This window comes from Mobula birostris, chromosome 4 (assembly GCF_030028105.1).
Source record: "Mobula birostris isolate sMobBir1 chromosome 4, sMobBir1.hap1, whole genome shotgun sequence".
Taxonomy (NCBI): Eukaryota; Metazoa; Chordata; class Chondrichthyes; order Myliobatiformes; family Myliobatidae; genus Mobula; species Mobula birostris.
The window spans coordinates 81,636,730-81,664,066 of record NC_092373.1 but is presented as its reverse complement, the minus strand read 5'-3'; the positions used below and the strand labels follow the sequence as shown (position 1 = coordinate 81,664,066).

Here is a 27,337-nt window from a genome sequence, read left to right as displayed (position 1 = left end):
ATGGTGAGAGGGGGAAAGATTTGAAGGGGACCCGAGCGGCAATTTTTTTCACAAAGAGGGTGACGACTATATGGAACAAGCTGCCAGAGGAGGTGATAGAGATGGGTACAATTACAAGATGTTTGGACAGGTAAATGGATTGAAAAGACTTTGAGCCATATAGACCTAACACAGGCAGATAAGACTAGCACAGGAAGACACCCTTTTTAACATGGAAGAGTTGGGCTAAAAGGCCTGTTTCAAGCTGTTCAGTTCTCTGACTTCCAATTGATTATGCAGGATAATACATGCTGAGGTTGTCAAACGTAATCAATCTATCTTGTTTAACTTGGTGCAGGATGTAAAGAAAAGTTAAGAAGAATAGTAATCTTCTCTGTACTTTGAAAGGATGTGCTCTGTCTCTATTCTTTAAGCAGGGTTCTATATATTGGTGTAGCATGGAGTCAGAGTTGTGTGTGACGGCTCAAGACCACTGTGGTGGACTGAAAATTATTAACATTTAAAGAATCGTGGGGGGGGGGTGTCTGAGATCAGCATGGGCTCAATGGCTTCTGGCAACATTGTACGGAAATTGTGGGGTCAGCAGATGACAAGCCATTTTATTGGAGGAAGCCATTGAGCAGATTTAGAAGCTTGCCAGCTCTTAGAAGTTTTGCAAGGGAATGCAAGCCCACTAACTTTCAGGAGTTCTTCTGGATCTGTTGAAAGAATCAAAAAACCTTCACTCCAGGGGGCCTTTTGGACAGGTGGTTAAGGTAGATGTGGGAGGTTGTTAGCCGGGCCAGGGCCAGGAATGGCTCCTCAAACACATGGATGGGAGCTCACAGAAGAGATAGTGTTTATTGTCCACACATGTCCATGCATTTGTACTCACACCAACTTGTTTGTTACCTCCAAACTCACGTGCTGCTTATCTTGTGAAAACACTGACTGTTGTTCAACCCAGATAGAGAGAATTAAACCAACTCTGATAGTGCCAGACAAGAAAGAGTTTCTCCGTGACACAGTGTTTTGGGTGATATCTGTGTGGACTTTGCACATTCTTCCTTTGATCTCATAATTTGTCATCAGGACTTTTGGTTTCCTTCAACATCTGAAAGACATGCCAATTTACTACTGTAAATTTCCCCTTTGTGTAGGTAAATGGCAAAGCAGGCAAATGAGAATTAATGAGGATATGAGAGAGAATAAATCATAGGAGAGAGAAAGGGATTAGTGTGTCAGAAACTGGCATGAACCCAATGTGTAAACAGACCTCTTTCTATGTCATAATAAGTACATAAGCAGTTAATCCCATTCTGAGCTCTTGATCATCAAAAATACGGGTTATGACACCTCAAGCTTTTTTTTCACAGCAAAATGGCCCCTGTATTTACTGAGCCCTTCTTTGCTTCTGGCCAATTATTTAAAGCATTATGCAGTAAGAGTGGAAATGCTCTCTCCCACTTAACCTTGTGTTATATTAGCCATTTGTTTTAACTGAATTGCTAAAAAAAAACCTTTAGTTCAAGATGTCAGAATTTCTGGATGAATTGACTGAAAATATAATGTGAGAAATCAGATATACTTTGAAAAAGAAATTGAATGATTGCAGACAAAGATAGCGATGTTACATGGTGCTAGATATTGGGATCACTGTGAGTGATTAACACCCAGCCACTTGACCTGGTGTAGCATTGAAACCCAGTGCAGTGCTGTTGACTCTATCATTGATTGCTGTTTTAACTGAAGACATTCATACATCTCTAAAAAAGTAATGCCTATTGCCCACATTCTGTTGGAGAAAGTCGTTGTACACATTGAGAAGGATTTCTGAAATTTATTGGTGTGCTTCAGAATAAAATGGGAAGAACCAAACAAATCATCTTCCCTCAACATACCAAAACCGTGCTGACACATAGTTAAGCATCCCTGGGAAGAGGTCATTAGGAACTTCATCGCCAAGAATAGAGTCTTGGTGACATTGATGCAGTGCAGCGAATAGTTTAAGTTCTGGTCTCCTCATTATAGGAAGGATGTGGAAGCTTTAGAGAGGGTGCTGAGGAGATTTACCAGGATGCTGCCTGGACTACATGTACATCTTATGAAGGTAGGTTGAGCAAGATAGGGCTTTTCTATTTGGAACAAAGGAGGATGAGAGGTGTCTTGATGGAAGTGTATAAGATGATAAGAGGCATAGGCATAGCTAAAGACTTTCCCCAGAGCAGAAATGGCTAATACAAGGGGGCATTGTTTTAAGGTGACTGGAAGAAAGTATAGGTCGAATGTCAGAGGTAAGATCTTCACACAGAGAACCAGGTACCTAGATGCATGGAATGCCCAGACAGGGGTGGTGGTAGAGGCAGATACATTAGGGAACATTTAAGAAACTCAAAGATATGCAAAATGATGATAGAAAAATGGAGGGCTATGTGGAGGAAAGGGATTCTCTTCATCAATCTAACCCTTTCCTTCACCGGCCCTCCAGTTTTCTGTCATCCATGTGCTTTCCCAGCGTACACGACAAATAAACTCTTCTCAGACATCCAGCCAGATACAGGTATCCATTATGTCTGACGTTTCGATGACAAGCTCGGCCATCTTCATCAGGAATGATGCTCAGGCATGCCTTGTCTAGTGGTATTTATACGCCCCATAGTTCATCCCTCCTGATTGGTTAGTCCTCATCCAATCAGATTTCTGCTCTCACGTTTTGCTTACAATCAAATTCCAGTTCTTACTTGGAGCGAGACCTTCATCTTTGTTAAAATTCTTTTCCTCTACTTTTATTTCAATGGCTTCTTTTACCAGTTGGTCCTATAAGCCATTGGCGAGGCATAGTAGTTTTGTGCTGTCAAAGTCAATTCTATGGTCATTCCAGATGCAATATTCTGTTACCACCGATTTCTCTGGGTAACCCAAATGGAAACACCTCCTGTGCTCCTTGATGCCGGTTTCCACTATGCGTCCTGTGTGGATGGTCCTTCACAGGGAATTCTATAAACCCCAGCCGACCCGAGACCCAGGTCACCTTTCACCTGTATAAGCTATGATTTGAGCTTCCTAATGGGTTTGTAGATGGTATTAATCCAGTATTTCTTCAGGATCCTGGTGACCCTTCCAGAAACCATAGAAATATAGGGAAGACAAGAATTTTAACAATAACAAAGGTCTTGCTCTAAGTAAGAAATGGATTTCATTTTTTATTTTTAAAATCTTTTTATTGATACATAATCTTCTACACCTTTAAAATGGTACAAGATTTATATATACATACAGTTAATAAAGCTGAAGATAAAAACTTACCAAAATAGAATAATATGATAATGAAAAAAAAATTTTATGATGAAAAGAAGGAAAAAGAGAACCCCAACTACTAAAAGACAAAACCCCAGTAGTTACCAGAGAAAGAAAAAGAAAAAAGAGAGGAAAAAATAAATTAGGAACCAACTCCCGGAGCAATACGTCTTACAATCATCTATATAAATAAAGAAGAAAAATCATCAACCACCAATTCACATTTATATAAAATAAGATTGGAAGGAAACCATATAAATTAATTCAAATTAAATGATAGTATTTGGCAAAAGAGCTCCATCATCTCTCAAAATCGAATCGAGGATCAAATGTTCTACTTCTAATTTTTTCCAAGCTAAGACATAACATTACTTGAGAAAGCCATTGAATTAATGTAGGGACAGAGGTATCTTTCCATCTCAATAAAATAGCCCTTCTTGCCAACAATGTGACAAATGCAATTACATGTTGGTCTGAAGATGAAATACCCTGAATATGATGCAGAACTATTCCAAATAAGACAGTCAATGTATTAGGTTGTAAATTGATTTTCAGAGCTTTAGAAATTGTAGAAAATAAAGATTTCCAAGAAGATTTTAATGAAGAACATGACCAGAACATATGTGACAAAGTGGCTACTTCAGTTTTACACCTATCACAATGGTTGTCTATGTTAGGAAATATTTTGGATAGTCTCTCCTTTGTTAAAAAATAACGATGAACAATTTTAAATTGAATTAAACAGTGATTGGTGCATGTTGAAGAAGAATTAATCATTTTCAAAACTCACAACCAATCTTCATTAACAAATGTCATATTAAGTTCTCTCTCCCAATCTTGTTTAATCTTTAGTGAGAGGTTATCTTTTTGTAGTAAAAATAAATTATAAATTCTACCAATGGAACCTCTCATTAAAGGATTCATATTTAAAATAGTATCCAACAAATCAAATTCTTGCTTATATGGAAACTTAGATAACTACTTTTGTAAGAAATGTCTAACCTGAAAATATTGCAGGAAGTGTGGCTGAGAGAGAGAATATTTGCTAATTACCTCTTCAAAAGTCATCAATCGACCACCACAAAATAAATCTGCAAAAGAACAGATCCCGTTATTTCTGCATAAGAGAAAAATGGGATCGGTTATTGATGGTTTAAATAGAAAATTTCGATATAAAGAGCTAGACAATTTAAATTGTTTAAAATTAAAAGAGTTGCGAAACTGAAACCAAATCCATAAGGACTGTTTAATAACAGGGTAGAGATTTAAATCTGGAATTTTAGCAAGTTGTAAAGGTAATGGAGCTCCTAATAATGAGATTAAATGGATTTCAACTGCAAACAAGGTGGGAGAGCGAAAACCTGATCGGATGAGGACAAACCAATCATGTGGGATGGACTATGGGGATATAAATACCACTAAACTAGACATGCCTGGGCATCATCCCTGATGAAGATGGAGGAGTTTGTCATTGAAACGTTGGTACCTGTGCCTGGCTGGAAGCCCAAGCAGAGTTTATTCAGTTAGATTGATCTTACAGTAGGTTTAAAGGTTGGCACATCATGGGCCAAAGGGCCTGTACTTTGCTGTTCTAACATTCTGTGTTCTGTGTTCTAAGATTTCACACACAAGTTAAGTCCAGTTTAATTATATTAGCATTCATGGTCCCAACAAGTTCAACCATTTGCATTGAATCACTGCTTGTTGATCTCCAATACCCTTCACATTTTCTAAATGAGAAATTCTAGACCAGGTATGGTGAACATTTTTGAGAGCATGTACCCAAATTGGTGATAGTCTTCTAAAAAGTTCTCTCATGTACCATGGTAACTTGAACTGAGATTATCATTGATAAATTAATTAGTAATAATAATTCTGACATTTGTAAGGGAAAAGGGTAAGCTTACTTGTTTGATTACATGTATTTATTGTTGTACCATTAATAAAAGTAAAGCAGAGTATTGCAGATTAAAATCAATGAAGTATATTAGAAAACCTGAACAAAAATTTGTAATATAATTTTTGAATTGAAAAATAATATCACTGCTAAATAGTATTGCTATTGTAACCATTTACTATCCAAATACTGAAGTGTATACCAGGTCTGTCATGATTTCAATATGTATTGTCCAACACCATGTGCTTTCACAACGGTCTAGTTGCCACCAAGCCAGTGTGAGGCATTTACTGTGTAAACCTCTCACTGTTCGTGGGTTGTTAAAAGTAAATTGCTGCTTCATTTGTCAGTAAATATAATCATTGTGTGACTTTCCATTACGTGTTTAATAGCAGGGCAGCACTGAATGCCATGCGTCAACAACATTTTTATGTGTGCTATCTTGGGCACGCGTGCCATCAGTTCACCACCCCTATTTGACATTTCAAGAGAAGAATCTGGCCAGAAACTATCCATTCAGAATAATCCCACTTCCAGGCTCCTGGTTCATGGACTTGTAGTTTATACACAAAAAATGTTAATTCACATACTTTTTAAGTACATCTAGCCCAATCTAATTTTCCCCAGTTTCAACCAGTACAGAAACACATCAATGTGAAATTTTAGCCCAATTCTTCTTGTAGCTCTTGGTTTCCTCATACAAGAGCAAAGCTGCAAAGGCCTTTCCGCTTTTCCTAAAACCCTCTTAGTGACTGATAAAATCAATACATGATGCTGATAGATAAGGCTAGAAATACTCTCTTTAACTTTATACTGCACAGGTTTAAATGAGAGGATTATTTTTATTTTATTTACTAAACTAGGCGTTATTCTTTTTTTGGTTCCAGAAGCCAGAGGATGACAACAAACAAAATGACAGCCAAAATGTGAAACGAAAAGCAAAGACCAGGCACGATTCTGGAAGCGAGTCTCAAACATCCTCAGAAATGGTAAAGCAACAAAGCGGCCTAAAGTGGGCAGGCTGCACAATGCTTACGGATAATTATGCATAGGTGACTTGTTACCCCAGTGCAGGCTGCAGAGGAAATAAGTGCTCTAATGTCATTATCATGAGTTATTTTGTCAGTCATTGCTAATAGTGCTGTTTTATGTCCCAGTACTTCTGCAGTATCTGATATTATGAATAGTTAGCATTGGTTTCAACTAACTGGTACTGGTTGTAATAAAACATGGACACACGGCTTCTCCTTGAACTGGTTTGGAGAAGTTTCATGCATAGGTCATGAACACTTTGGGCAGGTCACAGATGAGTGAGGTCTCCTCAGCCTTTGGACTTGGTTCTAGAATGAGATGAGAAAGATCAACAAGGTCATCGTGTCACAAATTGATAGGAAGTTCAGCAGGCAGGTTGTAAGGCAGCTGTGGGAAAAGATTGTCAGTGAAGTCAACACAGGAATGAAGCCTGAAGGATAAGGATGTGATGCTGCAAGCAATTTAATCATGTCATTAAAATTGAGCAGACATCAAAAATATTTTTCGCTGCAACTTACCGTGATCATTTGCAAAGCAACAGTTGCTATCAGGGAAAAAAACATTATTTATCTGCCAACACATAGTCTTACATATTTACCACTATTCAAAGATTTAAATGAATATTCAATTCTGGTGGCCACAGTACCAAAGCAGTTGAAAGATTGTTGCTTCCTTTTCTCTGACAAGAGAGAGCAGCATTAGATCTATGACAGCTAGTGTGGGAGGCAAGGTTGGGCCCTTCAATTCACCATCCAGAAGGGGAGAATGCAAACCACTACAGGAACTGTCAGCGAGCCAGAAACAGTTGAATAATAACTGCCTGCTCCTACTTAATTCTATTTCTCATTTCTGACCTCCCCTCATTCTATAATCTCACCTAATTTCCAAGTAACTAGTACCTCTAACTAGTACCTGTTACGTTTGTTCTTAATAAAACACTAAAAACATTTTATTCTGAATACTCCTTCTCAGTGTGTGCGACTAGCTCACAGATTAAATTTTCCAGTTCTGGGTGAACCACCTGAACCACCCACGTGGAATTGGTTATTAGGCACAATCGGAATAACACATCTTCCTCCTCTAAAGAAAAACAAACATAATACTATGTCCTCATAATCCAGCAAGGAACAATCCTTTCCAACAAAGATAGCTGCATTAACTTCAATTGTAATGAGCAAATACAGTTGCTTATCCACCAAACAACTTTCAATCAGACTCTACGGTGGTTTAATGATCCTTCTTGGTCTGCTGTTTGTTTCCACAGATGTATTGCTTGCATTTGGTACACAAATACTGTGTCTTTCTGAGAACTCTTATCATCATATTCATTTCTTTCACATCCTTCTGCGAAGATCCTATCTGTTTGCTTTGTTCTTGTTCTTGCTGTGTGTGTTGCACGTAGGCAGCTGGAGCAACTGGAGGTAGACCCAAGTGCAGGACACAGGCATGGAGACAAACTTAGACTTGACTTGTGTAAGGGGGTTTCGATTTTTATGTTACTGCGGAGGCTAATTAAAATGGCGTCTTTGTTATGTTAATCTGGGGAATGCGGCTTTGTTGAGTTAAGCACTGAGAAAGTTTGCGCTAGCAGTTTATTGTGGTTTAGAGGGTGATAAGAAATACGCTATTTACTAATTGGGATAGTTGTTATGGTTTTGGTGTATTTGAAGATACTGTATGCGCGGGGTTTTGGGGCAGAAGGCGGGAGAGCGAGACAGAGGATGGACGAGGTGCTGTGAGTCCGCTAACGGGGTCGGACCCCGAGCGGCGAGGAGACGGAGACGGACTCGTGTGGAGCGTCTGGTCGACCACCGTTGTTGGTCCCAGACGGCCGGTCGAGGTGGTCTGAGGGGGTCGCAGGGTGAAGAAGAAGGTCCTTGAGCTCCAACTGTTTGTGCACGAAGAGATTGAACTTTGATCAGTGTGGCGCCTTTTATTTTCCTTTTATATTTTATTCTCTATTAATTATATAGTTCCAGTAATATCTATAAACTGTAAATCATTTAATTGCATCTGGTGTATTGTCTGTTATTTGGGTGGGGTGGGGTACCTCACACAGCATCCACACAAACGAATTATCCAGTTTGGCGGGGCCGAGACTGTTTCCCTAGACGACAGCGAGCCGAGCGACCCTGAGGGTGGCCGGGGGGCTACACTTGGAACTCTGAACCAGGACCTGGACTTGACTCGGGACTTGGAACCAGGACTGGGACTTGGACTCGGGACTTGGACACAGAGCCAGGACTTAGACTTGGACAAGGAGCCAGGACTCCGACTTTAACCCGGACGAGGAGCCGGGACTCCGACTTGGACTCAGACAAGGAACCACAAAATAACGACAGTCCATTCAAGTAGCGGCAAGTGGCCTGCCTACTGAGCTGGATACAAGACGACAGAACAACGACAATCCATTAGGATCTCGGCTCAGAGTAGTGGCAACAGCCAGCAAATCTCAGCTGGCCATGGAAACAGCAGAATTCGTACCTTTGGCTCGGAGTGGCGGCAAACGGCTGGCAACTTAGCTGGACGCGAAAACGACCGAATTCACAAAGCACCCTGGGCACCGAAGCCACTTAGAATCCACAATGAACGGGGACCCGAATTGGGCACAACTGAACTCGCTCAGGTGATGGTCCAGCACCGAGTAGCTATAAGCCGGAGCTTTTATGCGGCCGGCTCAGATGGGAAACAAGTGCCTTCATTAAGGCACCTGATGGCCCATGGGGAAAAGGAAATAACTGGAATGAGGAGTCAACAGACCGCACCATGACAGCGTGACCATGGTGGAGCCCTGGACTGCATCCATGTGATGAGAGTCTTTGCACAAGTTCCAACTGATTCTATCTGAATTCACGGAGCTCCCTCTGTTGACTGTGTATCGTAAATAGCAATTCCTCCTGTTGGTTTGTGTTGAACTGTTGCTGAATTTGGGGACTGTGTGATCTTCCTATCTTCCCTTTAATTTTTCCTCTTCAACTTCAGAGAGGACTGTGAAGACATTTTTGATTTCCATTCTTCAACTGGAAATCAATAATGGCCCATTTTGATATGGAAGCAAGATTGGCAACTTTTTCATCATGGTCACTCTGTTCAGCACTGGTATCCTGACTGTCATGCTGTGTAGCTGATATGGATGTCTATGGAAAAGTGGAGTTCTCGCATATGTTTCTCTTGCATGACCTCTCTGGAGCTCACATGGATGCTGTTACAAGTTTCTCAAGTTACTTCAGGTAAGCATGCGAGCCCTTCAAAGACGTCTGTGAATGTTATGTGGTCAAGCTTGGTCTGTGAACCTACTATGAAGACTCTTTTCACCAGTTTGAGCTTTTCACATGCACCCTGACCTAACATTGGCTGTACTCTCTTTTCCACAATCAGTAACTGTGCCTTTAGGTGCTGCCCCTTGTGGTTGAACATCACTATACAGCCCTCTTTTACTGGAAGGTTCTCTTCAGTATAAACAGTCACTTTGAACTTCACTCGGTAAATCATCCATGGACAACAGATTCAGTGGGCTCCGGTGTCAAGCTTGTATGAAAGTCCTGTCTCATTCACAGTCACTGGACCAATCCATTCTATTTTACCAGCACCAGCAGTCTGTAGAGAATCCACAAAGACTTCCACCATTTCCTCAGCAACTGGGTGCACCTTTCACTTGGTAGCCCCAGCTTTGCAGCACATTGCAAACGATCCTTGTTCCCACAATTATTACAGAACTTTCCATAAGCAGGACACATCGTTGGGTTGTGACTATCTCCACATTTGCTGTTTGAGCTTATCTCTTTACTTTGCTGTTGCTTTGGGAAATGCCTTATGCACTGCTTCCCTGTTTTCACAGCATGCATTGTGATTCTGCCATGTGAGATCATGTGGTCTTTACAGCCCTACACATAGCCACAGACTTTTCCGGCGTCAAACATTTTTCATGGAACAATCTTTCTCTGAGCCTATCATCTGAATCTGAAATTCCACAAGCTATTTTGTCTCTGACTAGTGAGTCTCTCGAATCTCAAAACTCACAGGACTTATTCATTGTGTGAAGCTCACCTAAGTATTGGTCAAAGCTAACACCTTGTTTCCGGTCACAGGGAAAAAAAAATTACATCTCTCAAGTGTGGTATCTTTACTTGGGACAAAATACTCCTCAAACTCTGTCATGAGAGTGTCCAATGTCAAAGCTGTCTCATCAGTTTGCAAGCTGTTATAAATATCCAAAGCATCTTCACCATATGCATGTAGATAAATAAACGCTTTCAATCTTTCATCAGCCCCTCCCGCTCCACAAACCACTAAATATATATTGAATCACTGAAGCATTTCCAGTTATCTGATAAATTTTTATGTTTGTCCTTAACAAAGACAAACTTAGCAGGGAAAAAGCTAAGGATATTTAATTCTGAACACTCCAGCTCACCAACATCATTTCCAGTTCCAGGTGAACTGCCCACATTGCCCTCTGGGAAATGAAGTTCTTGATTATGTATATACATACTGTAATAACACAGTACCCTTCACCATAAACCATTCACTGACTCTTTCTTTTCAGAAACCAGAAACACCCATTTGGTCAGAAAGTGGCTGATCAACAAGAGAACAGAGGTGAAAGCTCCCCATCATGGGTTCTGACACTCTCCGCTCCCTGAGACATTGAGCAATTTCTGCATGTAGTATCTCCAGTACAAGTGACCAGCCACTTGGGTAGAGAGACAGGTTAGCCTAAGTAATAGTAGTTCCCTGGGTGGGGAAGGTCATTACAGATATGAGGCCACACATGAAGTTAATGCAGTAAATTTAGCAGAGGACTTTGATGGAGAAGCTTACATCCAGAAGCACAACAGAATATTTCATTCACAACTGAAAGAATTTTCCAAATGTCATGAGGACTTCAATTTCAACCTTGCACATAGTTTTGCCTGAAGCCCAGAGTTTCTGTAAGGAAGGGAAATACAACCATTTTGTCATTTGGGGTTCTGACCACCAGATTGGAAAACAAAAAAAAAATCTAACATCTATGTTCAAGAATTGAATAAACTATTGGCCACACACATCAAAGTTGCTGGTGAACGCAGCAGGCCAGGCAGCATCTGTAGGAAGAGGTGCAGTCGACATTTCAGGCCAAGACCCTTCGTCAGGACTAACCAGCAACCTTGATGTGTGTTGCTTGAATTTCCAGCATCTGCAGAATTCCTGTTGTTTGCGTTTAAACTATTGGCCAATTAGCTTTACACCAATCATTGGGAAAATCTTGGAACTAATTACTAAGAAAGCTGTAGCCCAGTTGTAAACCTGATGTTTAGCTTTGTTGGAACAATTTAAGATGCCAAAGACAAAGAGGTCTAAATGGTCATTTCATGATTCATTCTACTCCCTTAATGAGGAACAGCCTCTTATATTCCAACTAAGCATTTTACCACCCACAAGACCACGAACTTCAATCATTTCAGAGAACTGTTTTTTTTAAATATGCATGGAAATTGGCCATTTCTGATGAAAGGCTGGTTATTTGAGATGAATGCAGTCAGTGATCCTGAGATCTGAAACATGACCTGCTTTTCTCCCTCTCTGCGGATGCTGACTGATTTGCTAACATTCTCTGTTTATGAGCCAGATTTCCACCATCTTCAACATTTTATTTTTCCAGTCTGTTGTATATCTTCCTTTCATTCATCACCTTCTCTTTGCACCTTCTCCAGACAGATTATTAGTTACTAACAAGGCTTCACCATCCTCTCTCAGTCTGTACTGCCAACTTATGTCATTTAGTCACTTTTGACTCTGCCCTAAAATTCATTTCCATCTCTTCCTCTACTCTGAAACTTAAAATATGTTTGTTTTCTAGTTTCTCTTACTTCTAAGGAAAAGTCAATGACTTCATTTCTGATGTCAAGCATCTGCAGAATTTTGAATAAACAGATATTTCAAATAAATAAACAGTGCAAATAAAAAGGACTAGATGTTTAGATATGTTGCAAATACCTAGTTTGGAGCTTTTAAAGACCTCCAAATGTTCAGCAGTGATCAGGTCATCAAGATTTTTAATTTTATTGACTGAGAAGTCATATATAATTTGATTCCCAGCTTTCCTTTTCTAAATGTATGAATATTTGATACAGATCAAAGTGCCAATTGCATAGGGTCATAGAAACTCACTGTAGAGAATGGAACATTTAGTTTGAGAACCTGTGCTTGCATGGGCTCTTTGAAAGAGTTTAGTCCTGCTGTCAACGTGTTCTTGTAGTCCCACATTAAACCTACTGGTCCCTGCTTGTGGTCCATAACCATGTAATATCCTTAGTCCCAAGAATCTGTTGAAATACCTTTCAAAATTGTTCTTGGATTTAACTTCTACCTTCCTTTCAAATAAACTTTCCAGATCTCAGCAAAGCTGGGTTGAAACGTTTTCAACTTCGCTATTCAAAGTTTCTTGCAAATAATTTTGAATCCACAAGGGAGAAATTATTCAACATTGAATACATGCAAGTATATCAGCTATTAATTGTCCTCACCTTAACACATGGATAAGATTTAGCGATAAAGATGTTTAAATTTATTTCATTTCATTGGAGCTAAAAAAAAACCTGCTGTGTAAGGAACTTCCATTCATTTAATATCCCATAATTGTTATGACACAGCAGCCAAATTTTCACATCCATTAAAATACTTTTTTTGATGTGCTTAACAATTGATATAACCCGTAAAAAAACTTCATTTTCAACCCTATTTCTCCTTGGGTGTTGCAAGGTCACAGCCAGTAGTACCGCTGCCTCACTGTGCCAGGAACCCGGGTGCAGTCCTGCTATCTATGTGGTGTTGTGTTAGTATTAGGTTTGCTCACCGCAAAGTTCTAAACTCAAATGAAGATCTTAAGTCTTATCCAACACATATAGCGACAAGTGCCCTCACTAAAGGGAGGTATAGTGTAGCTCTTCAAAGGATACTTCACTTCTCTGTTTATCCGCTACAGGGAGTTTCGCTGCCAATACCCGCTATTTGAGCAGTGCCCCCCCTCCTGGCCTTGGAAGGAGACGAGTTATACAACCTACTCATCTCCTTCTACCTTAGGCCATGAACTTATCAATCGCCCATCTGTGGACACTTTCTGGAGATCCAAGATTCCGTATGCTCCACGACCGCTGGACTAAGTGTGTAAATGTAGGAGGGGATTATGCTGAAAAATAGATGTGCTAGGTTTTCTAAAATTGACTCCTTCTACCTTAGGCCACAAACTTATCAATTACCCCTTGTACTTCCAACTAATGAAGTAGTTTAAACGCAGTTCATTTATTTTTAGTGAAACATTTAAATTTAGATAAGATTCTTAAAATACTTTTAAAACTCACAGAGGTTGTCCATCTTATAAAAGATATCCAAATTATAAACTTTTTCTAAAATACAAAGTATTTATAAAACACAGGTGCAATTCCTATCAGCTAAAAAGACATACCAACAAGTTGCAGAAATCTAAGACAGAGGAATAGATTCTAGTTCGCCCTGTCTTTCTGTCATTCTTCTTATTGTTCCTTGACTATTCCTAACAAGCCTGATTGCGCTCTTGCAATTACACCATTTTTTTGCCATTTGGATGACTTCACACATGTGATATTTTTTCAGATACCTTTTCACACAGATTGTCTAAAAGCTTCTGGAGACAGAGTTCAAAGGTGCCCACAATTAATGCTGTGAGAGGACACCCACTGAGTATGCAAATCTTCAACTATTGATAGATCAGCTATTGATGTGCTAACTGACAGTATCAAACTAGTCTGCAAGCTTCCTTGAACTAAATAACTCAGCCAATGTTGTCTGATTTGATACAAGCCAATTAACATAACCCCATTGTTTCCCACTGCATCTCCTGAGCAATCAGTCAGTGCTCTATAGACAGTGCTATTTGTTTGCAAAGCTGCCCTTTTAACTTCAGACTGATTATTGCTTGCAATTTACATTAAAAACTGAAGGCTGGCTTCCTTTAACAACAAGAAGTTGAATAAGGAATATTGGCTGGAAGTTTAACTTACTTAAAAACAACTCATTGATCTCTGGAAGTGTCAGCTGCTATGAAAGAAAGCTGAGCTTGGTGAAAGGTCCCCACAGCCCTCGACAGTAAATATCCACCACAGTGTTTGCAGGTTCTACCTGTGACTACAGTAGTTTCCTCCTCTGGGTGCTCTAGATTCCCTCCACGTTTGAAAGACGTGGAACAAAACTAGATTATTGGATGCTATAATTGTTCCTAGTGTGTAGGTCAATGGCAGAATCTGTGAGGCTGTTGAGGGAAAATAAAATGGAATTAGCATAAGATTCATGTAGATCAGAACTTGATAGAATGTGCATTGAATGGACCAAAGGACCCGATTCCCTGAGATGACTATGTTTAACCTGTTGTGAATAACGTTCATAGTAGTAGATAATTTCTATTTGTTAAAACATAACAAATAATAAAAGTATTGTGTAAAACTAAACAATTTTTTCAGGTGACAAGTAGAAACAATTGTCCTGCTTGTTACACCTGACTCCCACAATAGCCTGTGTATGAGACATTATGACACAATCTGTGCACACCTGCAATGCAGTTGTGAGTTTAAGTAAGTCGAGCTGCACGGATCCTGTTACTTGACAGCTGCAGGTACAAATTTTGCCATCTTTCCTACTTCTCAGCCACTTGCTTGGGGCTGAGGACCATTTACTTCCACTCAGCTTTTGAGGGGTCTGAGATGTCTGCTGACGTTGCCACAGATAGGGCAGGTGATGACTGTGAGGGAGTGTCGGTGGGTAGTATGTGAGGTAGTTTGCTCCTCCAACTACTTACACTGGACTTCTGTGTGTATCCAATGCTTGGCTGAGGTTCTCAATACCATCCTGAATCTCCTTCTCCACTTTGAATTGTCAAGAGGCAGAGGTTCTAGCAATTATATGTTTCTTTAGGGAGGTTTTGAATCTTTTCTTCTGTCTGCCTAGTAATTTCTTCTTGTAATAAATCTCAGAATAGAATGTTTGATTTGAGAGTTTGGTGTTGGGCATGCAAATAAATACTCAATTCATTGTATCCCTCAACATTGTGTAGAGGATAGCACTGACATTGGTTCACTTATCCTTCCAATGAATTTGTTTGTTTTTTTGTGGAGACAGAATTGGTGATAACTTTCCAGTACTGTACCTTGAGTCAGACAATCCACAGCAGCGATGTGTGAAAAGAGCTACGTTTTAATCAGGGCAGCGATCAAAATTTTGAAGGCAGAGTTTCGTGGCAATTTTTCTGATTTGAGGAGCGACCCATCAGCAAACTAACTTTCAGTCAGGCCCGCGTTCAAGATTTAAAAAGCAGAGAATCGAGCCAGGGTTTCTCTGAGTTGGACAATCCACATCAAGAGTGCATGAAAAAAGCTACTTTTTAATCAGGGTGGCAATCGAGATTTTGAAGGGAGAATTTCCCGGCAGTTTTTCTGAGTTGAGGAGCAACCAGTCAACAAGAGGGGTTTATTAGAGAGGGCCAATAAGGATAATCCAAGCACCTATTCTTCAGGTGTCCATTCCTTTGAGTGTGTGCCAGTCTTATCAGGCTTGGTTTAGGTAGATTGCGTTGTAAATTACTCCCTCTGTGTTCTTATTTGTTCATTCTTCATCTATTAGTGCTTACATAGGCATTCGTTAGTCTCATCAGACCATGGATTTGCGCCTTGGAATGTTTCCAGGGGGCAGGCCTGGGCAAGGTTGTATGGAAGACTAGCAGTTGCCCATGCTGCAAGTCTCCCCTCTCCACGCCACCAATGTTGTCCAAGGGAAGGGCACTAGGGCCGATACAGCTTGGCACCGGTGTCGTCGCAGAACAATGTGTGGTTAAGTGCTTTGCTCAAGGACACTACACGCTACCTCAGCTGAGGCTCGAACTAGTGACCTTCAGATCACTAGACCGACGCCTTAACCACTTGGCCACGCGCCAACACATAGAAAGCATAGAAAACATAAAAAACCCACAGCACAATACAGGCCCTTCAGCCCACAAAGTTGTGCTGAACATGTCCCACCTTAGAAATTACTAGGCTTACCTATAGCCCTCAATTTTTCTAAGCTCCGTGTACCCATCCAAAAGTCTCTTAAAAAACCCTATCGTATCCACCTCCACCACAGTTGCCGGCAGCCCATTCCATGTACTCACCACTCTCTGAGTAAAAAACTTACCCCTGACATTTCCTCTGTACCTTCTCCCCAGCATCTTAAACCTGTGTCCTCCTATGGCAACCATTTCAACCCTGGGAAAAAGCCTCTGACTATCCACACGATCAATGCCTCTCATCATCTTATACACCTCTATCAGGTCACCTCTCATCCTCCGTCGCTCCAAGGAGAAAAGGCCGAGTTCACTCAACCTGTTTTCATAAGGCATGCTCCCCAATCCAGGCAACATCCTTGTAAATCTCCTCTGCACCCTTTCTATGGCTTCCACATCCTTCCTGTAGTGAGGCAACCAGAACTGAGCACAGTACTCCAAGTGGGGTCTGACCAGGGTCCTATATAGCTGCAACATTACCTCTCGGCTCCTAAATTCAATTGCACGATTGATGAAGGCCAATACGCCGTACGCCTTCTTCTAGTGAGAATAGTGAGATTAGCTCCAGGGGGGCAGTTTTGTACTGTGTCTGGGAGGCGCTGAGCTGCGGCTCCTGAGAGAAGGTATTAAGGAACTGGAGCCGCAACTTGATGACCTTCGACTCATAAGAGAGAGTGAGGTGATAGAAAGGAACTACAGGGAGGTTGCAGTAGACAGGTAACGAGTGACTGTCGGGAGAAAGAGGGAAAATGCAAAGCCAGTACAGAGTACACCTGTAGTTGTTCCCCTCAATAACAAGTATACAACTTTAGATGTTATGGGCGGGGGGGGGGGGCACGCACGATCTACTAATGGGAGCCACAGTGACCAGGTTTCTAGTACTGAGTCTGATGCTGCGGCTCAGAAGGGCAGAGACATGAAGAGGACTGAATTGTTGTGAGGAGATCCCTTGGTCAGAGGAACAGAGACGAGGTTATGTGGGCGCGATAGAGACACCCGGAAAGTATGTTGCCTCCTTGGGTGCCAGGATCAGGGAGAGGTGTCTCAAATGAGCTCCATGGCATTCTCAAGGGTGTGGGTGAGCAGTGATGCATATTGGCACCAATGACAGAGTAAGTCATAGTCAAACTTTATTAATCCCGGGGGAAATTGGTTTTCGTTACAGTTGCACCATAAATAATAAATAGTAATAAAACCATAAATAGTTAAATAGTAATATGTGAATTATGCCAGGAAATAAGTCCAGGACCAGCCTATTGGCTCCGGGTGTCTGACCCTCCAAGGGAGGGGTTGTAAAGTTTGATGGGCACAGGCAGGAATGACTTCCTATGATGCTCTGTGTTGCATCTCGGTGGAATGAGTCTCTGGCTGAATGTACTCCTGTGCCCAACCAGTACATTATGTAGTGGGATGGGAGACATTGTCCAAGATGGCATGCAACTTAGACAGCATTCTCTTTTCAGACACCACCATCAGAGAGTCCAGTTCCATCCCCACAACATCACTGGCCTTACAAATGAGTCTGTTGATTCTGTTGGTGTCTGGTTACCCTCAGCCTGCTGCCCCAGCACACAACAGCAGACATGATAGCACTGGCCACCACAGACTCGTAGAACATCCTCAGCATCATCCGGCAGACAAGATGAAAAGGTCCTGAAGAGAGATTTTAGGGAGCTAGGTAGAAAGCTGAGAAACAGGACCTCCAAGATAGTAGTCTCTGGATTGCTGCCTGTGCCACGTGCCAATGAGGGTAAGGATAGGATGATTTGGCAGGTGAATGCGTGGCTGAGGAACTGGTGCAGGGGACAGGGGTTCAGATTTATGGATCATTGGGATCTCTCTGGGAAAGGTATGACCTGCACAAAAGCTACTGATTACACTTGAACTCAAGGGGGTTCAATATCCTTGCGGGCAGGTTGACTAGAGTTGTTTGGCTGGGTTTAAACTAATTTGGCAGGGGGTGGGAACCAAGCTGATAGTGCTGAAGATTAAGTAGTTGGTTCACAAAGAGAGGCAATATGTAGTGAGACTCCAAGCAAGGAAAGGCTGGTGATAGGGCAAAATTGCAGTCAACAGGATGAGTTGCAATGTAAAACATGGACAAAATCAAAAAAGGTGAATACAGAACTCAAGGTGTTATATTTGAATGCACTTAGAATACAGAATAAGATAGATGAACATGGCACAGTTACAGATTGCAAAGTATAATGTTGCAGGCATCACTGAATCATTGCTGAAAGAAGATTATAACTGGGAGCTTAATGTCCAAGGATACACGTTACATCAAAAGGACAGGCAGGAAAGCAGAGGGGTGGCATGGCTCCATTGGTAAAAGATGAAATTAGATTATTAGAAAGAGGTGAAATAGAGTTGGAAGCTGTTGAATTGCCGTGGATAGAGCTAAGGAACTGTAAGGGGTAAGAAGACTCTGATGGGAGTTATATACAGACCCCCAAACAGTAGTAAGGATGTGATCTACAAGTTACAACTGGAGATAGAAAATGCATGCCAAAAGGGCAATGTTACAATAATCATGGGGGATTTCAATATGCAGGTAGAGTGGGAAAATCAGGTTGGTGTGAGACTCCAAGAGGGGGAATTTCTAGAATGCCTGTGAGATGGCTTTTTAGAGCAGCTCATGGTTGAGCCCACTAGGGGATCAGCTATTCTTGAATGGATGCCATGCAATGAACTGGAATTGATTAGAGAGCTTATGGTAAAAGAACCCTTAGGGGCAAGTGATCATAACATGTTCGAATTCACCCTGAAATTTGAGAAGGAGAAGCTAAAGTCAGATGTATCAGTATGACAGTGGAGTAAAATAAATTACAGAGGCAAGAGAGAAGAGTTGGCCAGAAAAACGTGATGGCAGAGCAGTAATGGCTGGAATTTCTGGAAGCAATTTGGAAGCCACAGGATATATACGACCCAAAGAGGAAGAAGTATTCTAAAGACAAGATCAGACAATTATGGCTTACAGGGAAGTCAAAGCAAACATAAAAGCCAAAAAGGGAGAATATAGTAGAGCAAAAATTAGTCAAAAGTTAGGGGATACAAAAGTTTTTTCAGATACATACAGTATAAAAGAGAGAGAAGAGTGGAAATTGGACCACTAGAAAACAATGCTGAAGACACAGTAATGGGAACAATGAAATGGTGGACAAACTGAATAAGTATTTTGCATCAGTCTACACTGTGGATGAAACTAGCAGCATGATGGAAGCTCCAGGTGTCAGGGGTCATGATGTGTGTGAAGTTACCATTACTAGAGAGAAAGTTCCTGGAAACTGAAAGGTCTGAATGTCGACAAGTTACCTGGACCAGATGGTGTATACTTCAGGGTTCTGAAAGGGGTGGCTGAAGAGATTGTGGAAGCATTAGTAATGATCTTTCAAGAATCACTAGATTCTGGAATAGATCCAGAAGACTGGAAAATTGGAAATAGCACTCCATTAGTCAAGAAGGGAGACAGGCAGAAGAAAGGAAATCATAGGCCAGTTCGTCTGACCTCAGTAGTTGATAAGATGTTGGGACCGATTCTTTTTACATTACATGTTAATGACTTGGATGATGGAATTGACGGCCTTGTTGTAAAGTTTGCAGACAATATGAAAATAGGTGGAGGGGAAGGTCATTCTGAGGAAGTAGAGAGGCTACAGAAGGACTTGGACAGATTAGGAGTATGGGAAAAGAAGTGGCAGATGCAATACAGTGTTGGGAAGTGTATGGTCGTGCACTTTAGTAGAAGAAATGAAAGGGTTGATTATTTTCTAACTGGAGAGAAAACACAAAAATCTGAGGTGCAGAGTGATTTGGGAGTCCTTGTGCAGGATTCCCTAAAGATTAATTTGCAGGTTGAGTCTGTGCTGAGGAAGAGAAATACAATGTTAGCATTCATTTCAAGAGGACTAGAATATAAAAACAAAGCTATAATGTTAAGAATTTATAAAACACTGGTGAGGCCTCATTTTTTTGTGTGTGTAGTTTTGGGCCCTTTATCTTAGAAAGAATGTGGTGAAACTGCACAGGGTTCAAAGGAGGTTCACGAAAATGATCCACGACTAAACAACTTGTCATATGAAGAGCATTTGATGTCTCTGGGATTGTATTCACTAGAATTTAGAAGAATGAGTGGATGACCTAATTGAAACCTATCAAATGGTGAAAGGCCTTGATAGAGTGGATGTGGAAAGGATGTTTTCTATGGAGAGTGTGTCTAACACCAGAGGACATAACCTCAAAGTAGAAAGGTGTCCTTTCAGAACGGAGATGAGGACAAATTCTTTTAGCCAGAGAGTTGTGAATCTGTGGAATTTGTTGCCACAGGCAGCTGTGGAGGCCAAGTTTTTATGTATATTTAAGGCAGAGGTTGATAGATTCTTGATTGGTCAAGGCATGAAGGGATATGGGGAAGAAGGCAGGAGAATGGGGCTGAGAAGGTAGATGGGTCAGCCATGATGAAATGGGAGAGCAAACTTGATGGGCAAATGACCTAATTCTGCTCCTATATATTAAGGTCTTGTGCCTGCTGCATTTTTTCTAGGTCACAGAAGTACTGTGATCGCAATTACCCTGAAAACCATAAGCATTGTACCAATTCTGATTACTTAATCTTCAAATATTCTTTTCCTTAGTAAAGACTGTGTTGGCACATTGAAGGTAATGGTGAATTTCATCCTCACTGTCTTCCTTTCCAGAAGATGGCTTCTGGTTAACATCATTCAATTCTAACTTGCAGTCTAAATCTCTCCATCCACCATATTTGCAAGGCACTAGTACACACAATGCTTACTTAATGATAACACTGCTAAGCCAGATTTCAATGATGCAGCTGCTTCCTTGAGTAAGCACACATGGAGGATTAAGCTTTTCATGGCTGGAAAGAACTGATGCCTCTGATATTCAAGGGATCAGTAAATTCTTTCCGATTAGTTTTTCATTGACCTCCATAGAGTCTGTTCAGATGAAGGACCTTGACTGGAAACGTTGATGCTGTTTCTCTTTTTGCAGATGCTGCCTGTTATGCTGAGTATTTTCAGCATTTTCTAATTTAGTTTTTCAGATTTCCAACCTCAGCAACTATTTTGAGATTCGAACTGGTTGTGTAGGTGGGAACGAGAAGATCTGGGGTGTATGAACAGAAATCTTTGCAAGTTGGGGAAAAAGCAGCAAGAGAATTTTGTCTTACAATGGGGCCTACAATGCAAGGAAGTTATTTGAAGCCTTTACAAAATACTGAGCTCAATTTTGAATGCATTTTAGGAAAGGTGTTAAGGCCTTAGCGAAGATGCAGAGTAGATTAACCATGATGACATCAGAGAAGTGAGATTCTGGTCATATGAAGCAACTGGAGAAGCTACATTGTTCATCTTAGAGGAGAGGAATTTGAGAGGAATTTGGGAAAGCTAACAAAGGGAGACTCATTCCAGAGTCAGGAAGTAAAGGCAGTTTGAACACTGTTCAAAGATGACACAAAAGAATAACTTTATAGAGGGACTTTGTTGTGAGCTGGAGTCATCATCATCATCATCATCATCAGGTGCCATGCCCAGTTTGAGCTTTGACTTTGAGTTTGAGCCCACATACTCCTGTTTCGGGTCAAGTGGATCAATTCATTGGTATTCATTTCCAGTTCTCTGGATGCTGTCTCCATCATCATTTGTTTTTGTCTTCCTCTTGCTTTCTTCCCTTCAATCTTTCCCATAATTATTGTGCATTCTAACTCATTCTAACTGGAGATCACCGCACCAGAATTGCTTCTTAAACTCCGGACTGCACCTGGACCCAACCAGTGAGGCCTGGTCCAAGGCCCACCACATTCCCAGAGACCCGCAGTCTGCTACCGTTCCGGAGCGCTTGGAGACACGGCCCATTCCAACCAGCACCTCTCCGGAGCAGGCGACCACACAGAAGTGACGTCGGAGACCTCAAGGTGCCCCAGACGCTTCCCCGGAACGACCACCGTAAAGCCCCATTGGTGGCCATCCACAGCTGCTGGAAGTGAGGCCTCCGCCTCCGACCTCAGAAATCGAGCCCGAGGCTCAGCTGGAGCAGAGGCCTCCGCAACCAAGACTCAGCTCACAGACTTGTTTCAGCCAGGAGACCGGCCCTCCGGGATTAAGTGTCAGCTTCAGGTCCTGACCCAGTCGACAGCCCGGGCCTCCGGCAGATGGAAGTGGCAGCGGAGCCTCCCCCGTCAATCAGCCCTACCCAGAGCGCCCGACGACGCAACCTGCCGATCGATCCCTGCGAAACACGTCCACCAATCTCAGAGAGCTGACAACAACACACTGCATCGATGGAAACCTGGAAAGATGCACTATTTACTGAGGAAGAGTGGGAAAAAAGCTGGGTTGCTGGTCAGATTGAAGCTCTGGGGCTTCAGGGTCCCTATGCCCAGCATCCTACTAGCTAATGTGCAAGCCATGGAGAACAAGGTGGATGATCTTAAAGGGAGACTCACCTACTGCAGGGAGATGCGGAACTGCTGTGTATTCTGTTTCACCGAGACCTGGCTCTCCCCTGCCACCCCTGACTGTGCCATCCGACCAGAGGGATTTTCGATCCACCGGGTGGACTACACAACGTCTTCGGGCAAGACGAGGAGGAGGTGGTGTCTGCCTACTGATCAACACTACGTGGTGCTCGGACACAGTGGCACTGACAAGCTCCTGCAGCCCGGACCTGGAACACCTGTTGGTGAAGTGTCGTCCCTACTATCTACCACAGGAATTCACCTCAGTCATACAGACAGCAGTCTACATTCCCCCCCAGGCGGACGTGGAGTGTGCTCTGACATACTGTATGCCAGCATCAGTGAATTGAGACCAGGTATCCGGAGGCTTTGCTCATTACAGCCAGGGACTTTAACCAGGCCAACCTCAGAAAGGCACTACCAAAGTTATAACAACATGTCTCCTGCCCCACTAGAGGCCCGAACATACTTGACCACAGCTACACAGCAGTCAAGGATGTCTACCGTTCCGTCCCATGACCTCACTTCGGAAAATCAGACCATCAAACCGTACTCCTCCTCCCAGCTTACAAACAGAAACTGAAGCGGGAGGTCACGGTGTCAAAAGTAGTGTTGCATTGGACAGAGGAAACGGATGAGGTCCTCCGTGACTGCTTTGAATCGGTGGACTGGTTAGTATTCAAGGACTCGGCAGCTAACCTCGATGAGTATGCCTCAGCTGTCACGGACTTTATTTTGAAATGCGTGGAGGACTGTGTGTCTCGCAGACGATCCAGGTATTCCCTAACCGGAAACCTTGGATGAATTATGAGGTCAAGTCCCTTTTGAAGGCTGGAGCTGCGGCTTTTAGGTCCGGGGATACCAGTCGCTACACAAGATCCAGGCGTGAACTCCAGAAAGCCACTAAGGGCGCCAAGAGGCAATATCGAGCTATGTTGGAAGCCCAAGCTAACCAGACGGATGCCAGTAGACTATGGCAGGGTCTAAATGAGATTACTGGGCGCAAAGAAAAGGCTGAGAATATCAATAACTGTAACGCTTCTCTTCCTGACGAACTTAACGTATTCTACGCAAGATTCGAACAGAAGAGGAGCGTCCCGCTCCCTCCGGATGAACTGGACCTGGTGGCATTGAGATTCATTGTCACCGAGGAGGACATTAGAAGGGCCTTCCTAAAGATAAATCCAAGGAAGGCGACGGGCTCAGATGGCGTCCCAGGACGGGTTCTCCGGGCCTGTGCAAGCAAGATAGCTGGAGTGTTTGCTGACATCTTCAACTGCTTCCTTGCTTCAGTCTAAGATCCCCTCGTGTTTTAAGAATGCAACGATAATCCCAGTGCCGAAGAAGAGCAAGGTGGCATGCCTGAATGACTATTGACCTATGGCTCTGACATCAATTGCTATGAAGTGATTCCAGCGATTGGTTATGGCACACATCAACCACAGCCTACCGGTCAACCTCGATGCTTTGCAATTCTCCTACCGGAGCAACAGGTCAACGGCAGATACCATCTCTCTGGCCCTACGTCCCTCCTTAGAACACCTGAATAAAGACGCATACGTAAAGCTCCTTTTCATTGACTACAGCTCTGCCTTTAATACCTTCATTCCAAATAAACTGATTCCTAAGCTCCGGAACCTGGGCCTTAGCACTCAGATCTGCAGCTGGATCTTCAATTTCCTCACAGACAGGACCCAGGCTGTAAAAATAGGGGACAAGCTCTCCTCTACAATCACTCTGAGCACCGGTGCCCCACAAGGCTGTGTACTCAGCCCCCTGCTGTACTCACTGTACACCCATGATTGTGTAGCCAAGTTTCCATCAAACTCGATATATAGGTTCGCTGATGACACAACAATTGTAGGCCGTATCTCGGGTAATGATGAGTTTGAGCACAGAGAGGAAATTAAGAACCTGGTGGCATGGTGCAAAGACAATAACCTATCCCTCAATGTCAGCAAGATGAAGGAATTGGTTGTTGACTTCAGAAGGAGTAGCGGACCGCACAACCCAATTTACACCGGTGGTGTGCAAATGGAACAGGTCAAAAGCTTTAAGTTCCTCAGGGTCAATATCACAAATGACCTGACTCGGTCCAACCAAGCAGAGTCCACTGTCAAGAAGGCCCACCAGCACCTTTACTTCCTGAGAAAACTAAAGAAATTTGGATCACCCTCACTAATTTTTATAGATGCACCGTAGAAAGCATTCTTCTAGGGTGTATCACAACCTGGTATGGAAGTTGTCCTGTCCAAGACTGGAAGAAGCTGCAGAAGATCGTAAACACAGTGCAGCACATCAGACAAACCAATCTTCCATCCTTGGACTCACTTTACACTGCATGCTGTCGGAGCAGTGCTGCCAGGATAATCAAGGACACGATCCACCCAGCCAACACACTTTTCGTCCCTCTTCCCTCCGGGACAAGGCTCAGGAGCTTGAAGACTTGTACGGCCAGATTTGGGAACAGCTTCCTTCCAACTGTGATCGGACTGCTGAACGGATCCTGACCCGGATCTGGGCCGTACCCTCCAAATATCCGGACCTGCCTCTCAGTTTTTTTTGCACTACTTTACTTTCTGTTTTTCTATTTTCTATTTATGATTTATAATTTAAATTTTTAATATTTACTATCAATTTGTAATCCAGGGAGCGGAAGGTCAGAATCAAATATCGCCGTGATGATTGTACGTTCTAGTATCAATTGTTTGGCAACAATAAAGCATAAAGTAACTCCTCTTTCCTAATCACATGTCCAATGAAGTTACGTTGCCTTTTCATGATCTCATACATTATTTTTCTTTTTGTTTGCTCTGTTCATGACATCCTCGTTAGATATTCATTTCGTCCTTGATATTCTTTGCATCCTCCTCAAAAGCCACACCTCTGCTGCTACAATTCATTTCCTCATGTTACTAGATATTGTCCAATATTCTTAGCCATATAACATAACTGAATAAATGTAACATTTCAGTACTCTGAGGCAGGTTGTCATGCTTAGTTTAGTATTGGTCAATATATTCTTAATTCTCGTAAAGGTGTCTTTTGCCATCCCTATTCTTCTTTTGATGTCCAAGTCGCACCTGCCATCTGATATCACCCAGCTTCCTAAGTAGCAAAAGTTCTGTACTTGTTTTATGTCTTCCCCGTTTATTCTCATCCTGCAGATAGGATTCTCCTTCATTTTGGATATCACCATATTTCTGTCTTTTTGCAATTGATAGATAGACTAATTTTTGCACTTTCTTCAACAATTATATCAATTAAGTTTTGTTCTTTCTCTGTATTAGCAATTAACACAGTGTCATCTGCACATCTGAAATTATTGATGTTTTCACCGCCAACTTTGATTCCCAAGATGTCTCTTATTTTTTGTAATATTGTTTCACTATAAACATTAGATAAATCGGGGAGAAAACACACCCTTGTCTAACGCCTCTCTTGATTTTCATAAACTGACTCACTTCTCCATCTCTTCTTACAGCAGCAGTTTTTTCCCAGTACAGATTTCTGATTAGGTGGAGGTCTTTCGAATCTTGATCTAGAGTTTCTTGTAATATTTCAAATAACTTATTGTGCTTCACTTTATCAAATGCTTTTGTGTAGTCACTAAAACAAACAAACAAATCTTTTTGCACTTGTATAGCTCATTCTGATAGTATCCTTAACATCAATATTGCGTTTCTTGTACCTTTGTCTTTCATGAAACCACATTGTTCTTTGCCTATTTCAGCTTGAATCTTGCTTTTATGAGCTGGAGTACTCTACCTGAAAGGATGTGAACTGATTCAGTACTAGTTTTATGAAAGAAATATTTAGGCTCTGGAGAAGGAAGAAGAGACAGGGGCCTACTGAATATACATAAGAAAGAGCTGTCACAGTGAGAAAGTGACAATGAGTTCCTTCACTCTCCATAATTTTGTGACTACCACTATCAACTTTTAATTTTATCAAAGATGAATTAACTTCAATATCTGGTCTCCTGATTAGTAGGTATCCAACTATAATAGTGTTGTATGTACGTGTATATATGTACATGTATATATTTGTGCATATGTGGTTTGTGTGTGTGTGTATGTATCTGGTCATGTATATGTATGTGTATGCATGTGTCTCCATGTTTATGCACATGTACACATGTCTGTATATACATGAATGTGCGCTGGCTGATTCACTACCCTGTGCAGCCTTTTGCACAATGGAGCTTCCCTGTAATCAGTCAGGGTGTTCTCCACCATATACCTGTAGAATTTCCAAATCTTTCGCGACATACCAAATCTCCTCAAACTCATAATGGAGTAGAGAAACTTCTCCACGATTGCTTCAATGTGTTGGACCTAAGATAGATCCTCCACGATATTGTTGCCCGGAATGTGAAGCTGCTCACTCTTTCCACAGCTGAACCCTCACTGAGGACTGCTGTGCACTCTCCTGACTTCCTCATAGATTTAGAGGTTCCACATCTTGTACTGAAAGTCTGAGAAGGATAAGATGTGACATGATGGACTGTAAGATCATGCATGGTAAATCAGAGCTTAATGGATTATTAAATGCAAGGTAAATATTTCTTCTGTGTTAACCAATATATTGAAGCAGAGAATGAACAATT

The 27,337-nt window shown here is 41.9% G+C and overlaps 1 protein-coding gene across 1 annotated transcript in view; it reads left to right on the top strand.

Moving 5' to 3' along the window:
* The window catches only part of LOC140197037 (rho guanine nucleotide exchange factor 4-like), a 129,325-nt gene that overhangs the window by 11,941 nt on the left and 90,047 nt on the right, over window positions 1-27,337 (top strand). Inside the window, exon 5 of the mRNA XM_072256968.1 lies at window positions 6,061-6,162. Coding sequence (XP_072113069.1) covers window positions 6,061-6,162 — 102 coding nt within the window. The remainder of the gene's footprint in view (window positions 1-6,060; window positions 6,163-27,337) is intronic.